Source organism: Morone saxatilis, unplaced genomic scaffold (assembly GCF_004916995.1).
Source record: "Morone saxatilis isolate NCDOM2014 unplaced genomic scaffold, NCSU_SB_2.0 Contig8, whole genome shotgun sequence".
Classification (NCBI taxonomy): Eukaryota; Metazoa; Chordata; class Actinopteri; family Moronidae; genus Morone; species Morone saxatilis.
The window spans coordinates 27,083,890-27,089,894 of record NW_023340257.1 but is presented as its reverse complement, the minus strand read 5'-3'; the positions used below and the strand labels follow the sequence as shown (position 1 = coordinate 27,089,894).

Genomic DNA, 6,005 nt, shown 5'->3' with positions numbered 1-6,005 from the left:
GTCAACAAAGAAACACCCCATCCATCAATTAACAAATCTACAAAAACAAAACAAAAATAAACAAACAAGATAAATAAATAAATAATACAGGTACCACTCAGCCCTTTGTTTACACAATCACTGCAAATCACTTTTCCATACGAGCTTTCTTGCACCTCACGTGTTTCGGTACTCGGCCCAGAAGCCCAGTGGGGTTGAATATTTTAGTTGTGTGAATGTCCAGTTCTATTGGTGGTTGCAAATGCTGTGAGATGGCCTGTTGTTTAGTTCTGTGAGACTGGGAGTGGGGGAGCATGTTGTAGAACCAGGAGGCATGGTTGTAGAAACATCAGGAGCATGTTGGTAGAACCAGGGGAGGAGCATGAGTGTAGGAAACAGGAGGAGCGTATTTGAGGATGGCTGGAGATACTCTTGATTACAGTTAGTAAGGAGAAATACTTTGATGACAGTAGTGAGGAGAAGATAAGGAAACATAAACAAGGTTTGGAGTTTTGCTGGGCATCCTTCTGAAGATGTCAGTGGTGTGTTGGTTTGAAACTCGTTTATTGTCCAGTGTTACTTCCAAGGTATTTAACAAACTGTTTAATTATTGATAGTTGAAGGGGTTGATGTGGTGTCGCGGGAAGCAGATGATGATTCATTGATATATTAATAAATTTATAATACTTATCATCGTATTCTATATAAATAAATACAATACATCTATAAAATCATACAAAATAAGCAGAAATAGTAACAGGTGCATCAATTAGGACAGACGTGTTATAAGTCTGAGGTCTTACTGTCCCGTTGAGGTGGCACTGATGGGAGGAGGCGCGTGCTGAAGTACGCGGTGCTGCAGGGAGTCCTTGCCGAGATCCGGTCTGTAGGGACCCCCTTTACATCTCTGGACCAGATCCTCGGTCTTATAGGGCAGTTGTTCAAACCTGATATCCACATCAAGGAGGGAAATGATCAACATGCTCCGTGCCTTAAACCAATAAGCATACCTCCGGGCTCCATAATACAGACTAATATAAATATTATAAACACTTAAAATAATATATTGTATATTTATATATCTCTACGACACACTGGCACAGCAGAGGAGCACCTTCAGCAAAGACTCCTTCTCACCCAGATGCACCCACCAGAACGCACAGAGAATTATCCTGCCTTGTTGTCATTAAAACTTACAAGCTCTCTTGGAGAGTCAGACCACCTCCCAGCTAATATGTCTTAAACACGAGAAAATCATTGGGAAAAAAAAATCTTTTTTTTGCACTTTTGCACATTAATTTAACTTGTACATTTTTTATCTTTAATATATTATTATATAGTTATATATATTTTCATCATAACAATGTTCTTAATATTTGTTGTTTGGTTATCTGGAGTTTGTAACAAAAATAATTTCCCCCTGGGATTATTAAAGTATTTCTGATTCTGATTTCTGATTCTTGATTATGTATAATATATATATACTACTATATAATTAATCACATTCCACCTTTTCCAAAACGGTCCTTGAACTGTGTTCGGCTCAGAGCGGAACAAATCGCTCTGTGTGGAGAGAAAGAAAGACGTTAAAGCTAACTGAAACAACAACAGGTGATATGAACCAGTCTAAATAAAACAGCAACAACAACAACAACAACAACAACATAATAATAATACAATAATAACTAATAACATAAAATGATATTATTGAATTTAATAAACAAAACTGAAGGAATATTAAATACTACAATTATTAAGATATAAAATAATTAAATCAAATCAATATACATGATTTGATTGATTGGGGAGGACTTATTGGATCGCTATAAATTGATTATTTTAAAGCTGTTTAACGGTTTGTCAGCGTGTCACTTCCTGCCTCCCTCCTCGCTGGTGATTTGGCTGTTGGGAAGGGAAGTGGCGAAGTCACCTTTCACCTGGTCTGAGTTTGGGCAAGCTGGCTGACTCCAGGCCAGCTGTGTTCAGAGGGGACGCCGCGGACCTGCAGGGCGGTCAATTAGATCAATAGATAGATATCTTCTACATTTCTGTTCCTTCATTATTTAATTTCATCTATTTAGGTTATTAATTGATTCTATTCATATAATAATGACACTGCTTTTGTCTCCGTATACATCAAACAACACAAACGACTTGCAGTAAGGGCGTCCTGGAAATCTTTTAAATGTGAACACTGTCGCCAGGAACACTGGGTGAAAACACAGATAGAGCTCGCTCGCAGAACTAGGGTCACTGATAACCACCATGCAATAAAAGTATAGAACTGAGAAATAAGAACACAATACGATCAGGCTACTCTTAATGCTGCATCCCGTCCGATGAGCTATCAAGAAATCTGTTGTAGTGTTCCTCTGAAGACCGACCAAACGTCGGAGCTGGCAGCTGTTACTTGTTACATATGCACCTAGAGAGGAAGTTGTTTTTCGAGCGCCGAAGACAGGCCACCCAATGCCAGCATTCCCTCACTCGAGAAATGTAATAACAAAAAAGCGAGTCGGTTCCCCCACTCGTTATCGAAAACCGTACAGCCTCTAAAAACTGATTTAATCTATATATATTTATCTTATTCATATCTCTAATTATGTCACTCCAACAAATATATTATTTCATTCAAACAAGGCACAAAATCACTATACTTTTTTCCTGTATATGTAAACGAGACTATGAATGCAGACACTGACCCATGAGCTAGCTACCTAAGTATCCTCTGCGACTTGGCGCATGGTGAGGGTAGTACATGATGTCTGGTGGGATATCCGTCTTGTTGCCTTCAGCCTGACGTACGGCGGCTTAACCTATGGTCTCCCCAATGGCATGTCTTTTTTTTTCTCTGTTCCGGTCACTGCTCTGTTTTCCTTCCTTTCTCTTTCTTTTCAACCTCCCTGTGTCTGGTGGCGGGAAGATACCACCTATTTGACGTGTCGGCTGTCCAGGAGGAAGGGATGTACTGAACTGGGTGTATATTCTCATATAGAGAGCTCGGGTAGCCTATACTCTATAGTATATAAACGCGGGACGCAAACCACCTCGCGGGATAGCATGACGACCGCTAGAGCAGCTGTCCAATACAGCAGATCACAATGGAATATGACCCTGGGGCAAAGACCATAGAGCTACGAGTTCCGTCCATCAACAAAATGCGTTTGTACATATTACCTCTACTGCTCATGAAATGACTGGAGAGGCCTCAGTGCCATATTAATGTTGAATGTTTACACTGAATTACACCAGTTTACAAACTATAATAGATTCTTTAAATTCAAACCTTTATTTGAGCAAACATATGCAGCTAATCAATACAGAATCAATAACTAACTACTCAATAATTTGAATATACACAGAGGGAGCATCAATCCAGCAGAGACTCAATAATGTTTTATTTGATGAGAGATGATTGGATAGGCTGGTGGCCGGTGGCGCCGAACTCTAAATGACTGACCAAAGCTCGGCCATCTTGAGTTCTCCCAGGTACGGCTGACTGAGGAGACCTCCTGGAAGATAGTGCTGTGAATGCTAATCAGACCTGTTGCCCCCTGTTGTTGCCCTGTCTGCCCTTCCTTTAAGGACAAGCATGCTCCTCCTTGACAGCCTGGCGCTGTGAAAGGGGGGCCTTTGCCAGGCACATTCACAAAAAGGATCCAAAACAAAAGACCTTGGTGCTCTCATCACGGACATGAATGAAATTCAATATGTGATGAAAATGGAAACTTGAATGAATGGACTGCTTAGGAAGAGAGAGAGGAGGAAGAGGATTAAAGAAGAATAAAAGATGGAGGAGTTTTCCCGCTGGGTGAGGAGGTTCTGCTGTGGTGAGGAAGAGGAGGAAGAGGAAGAGAGACAGAGCAAAGAAGAAGAAGAGGAAGAAGAAGAAGTGGAGGAGGAGGAGGAGGTGAAGTTGGAGAATCTGAGGAAGAGCAGGAGTTCCTCTTCACTCCGACCAGCAGAGGTATTTAATTGAGCTCAGTGTTAAGGTAGTTTTGTTAAGGTGGTTTTATTAAGGTATTTTTGTTAAGGTGGTTTTGCTAAGGTGGTATTGTTAAGATAGTTTTGTTAAGGTAGTTTTGTTAAGGTGGTTTTGTTAAGGTGGTTTTATTAAGGTATTTTTGTTAAGGTGGTTTTGTTAAGGTGGTATTGTTATGATAGTTTTGTTAAGGTGGTATTGTTAAGGTGGTTTTGGGTTTGCAGTGTGGCTTTTATGTGTTTAAGGTGGAATTTCATTGATTAGAATTTAACACGGTTTTATGTGTTTTTAAGGTGGTTTTGAAAATGTTTAAGGTGGTCTTGTGTGTTTGTCTTAGCTGGATCCGGACCACTCTGGCTCGCCCCCCTCCGGGTCCCAGCCTCACTGGTTCCACACTCTGCAGGTCCGACGGCTGCGAGTGGAGCGAGGACGCAGGAACAGCGACCCGCTGGGAGGGAACCAGGACCAGAACCACTTTACCTGGGTCAGAAACCTCACCTGTCAGTCCCAGACCTGTTCCCGCTCTGACCACATGTCCTGATGTTAAACCGTGTCCTCTGCTCAGAAACCAGGTCTTCAGTTCGGAGCGGCTCATTCGTACGTGAGTCTGGAGAAACTGGGCGAGGGAGCGTACGCGTCCGTCTACAAGGGGATCAGCAGGTCCGCCTCTCCAGCAAGCAGTCTCTGTTAAGGTAGTATTGGTGCTGCAGTAGGGGATGTTGATGTTCTGTTCATGTCTCTGTTGAGGATCAACGGGCAGCTGGTGGCCCTGAAGGTGATCCGCATGAAGACGGAGGAAGGCCTCCCGTTCACCGCCATCAGGGAGGGTGAGCAGCTCCCTGTTTACAGGGCTTCTTGTTGTTGTTGTTGTTGTTGTTTACAGTGTTTTTATTCTCTATCGCCTGGTTGGCATTTTTTACAGTGACGGAATTTAGAAATTTAAGGTGGTATTGGGGGTTTTCAGGGTAGTTTTGAGGCTTTTAAGGTGGAATTAAGGTTTTATTTAAGGTGGTATTTAAGGTGGCATTGTCTGTGTGTGTGCAGCTTCTCTGCTCAAAGGTCTGAAACACGCCAACATCGTCGTCCTCCACGACATCATCCACACCAGAGAGTCTCTGACCTTCGTCTTCGAATACGTTGTGAGAACAAACAAACAAACAAACATAAATAAGTTACAGTCACATGATCTTCCTCAGAGGTTGATGATGACACACTACTGTTGGTGAACTGATGGTTCTTCTTCTGTTGTTTTTTTGGTTCTTCTTCTGGCGTTTTGTGGCTCCAGCAGACAGACCTGGCCCAGTACATGAGTCAGCACCCTGGAGGACTACACTCACACAACATCAGGGTCCGTTTATCTCAAACTCTGATTGATCATTGATCGGTTATTGATGGGCTGACTGATAGACTGATAGATAGACTGATAAAATTCAATCAATATGTAATCAATTAATACCTAAAATGATTTCACTCGAATGATCTCTAACCATAAACATCTTGTTGTTGTTGTTGTTACTGTTGTTGTTGTTGTTGTTGTTGTTGTTGTTGTTGTTGTTGTTGTTTTACTGTTGTTGTCGTTTGTTTTTGGATGTCTTGTTATGTTGTATTTTATTATACTGTTGTTTTTTTTACTGTTGTGTGTTACTGTTGTTGTCGTTGATTGTTGTTGTCATTGTCGTTGTGTTGTTGTTGTTACTGTGTTATTGTATTATTATGTTGTTTGTTAGTTACTGTGGTTGGTTGATCGTTGTTGTCGGTTGTTGTTGTTGTTTGTTGTCATTTGTCGTTGTGTTGTTTGTTGTTACTGTTGTTGTCATTTATGTTGTTGTCATTGTCGTTGTGGTTGTTGTTGTTACTGTTGTTGTTACTGTTGTTATTGTTGTTATTACTGTTGTTTGTTGTTACTGTTGTTGTTGTTGCTGTTGTTACTGTTGTCGTTGTTGTTGTTGTGGTTGTTGTTGTTGTTGTTACTGTTGTTGTTGTGGTTGTTGTTATTATGACTATTGTTGTTACTGTTGTTGTTGTTATTTTGACTGTTGTTGTT

The 6,005-nt window shown here is 41.1% G+C and overlaps 1 protein-coding gene across 1 annotated transcript; it reads left to right on the top strand.

Moving 5' to 3' along the window:
• Positions 1-3,746: 3,746 nt before the first annotated feature.
• On the top strand, positions 3,747-5,309 carry cdk15 (cyclin-dependent kinase 15; the record flags this gene model as incomplete). The annotated part of the gene is given in 6 exon segments (XM_035679900.1): positions 3,747-3,946; positions 4,299-4,445; positions 4,527-4,621; positions 4,709-4,788; positions 5,006-5,100; positions 5,247-5,309. Coding segments are annotated over 6 exon segments (657 nt in total), but the record flags the coding sequence as incomplete, so codon positions are not given.
• Positions 5,310-6,005: the final 696 nt, after the last annotated feature.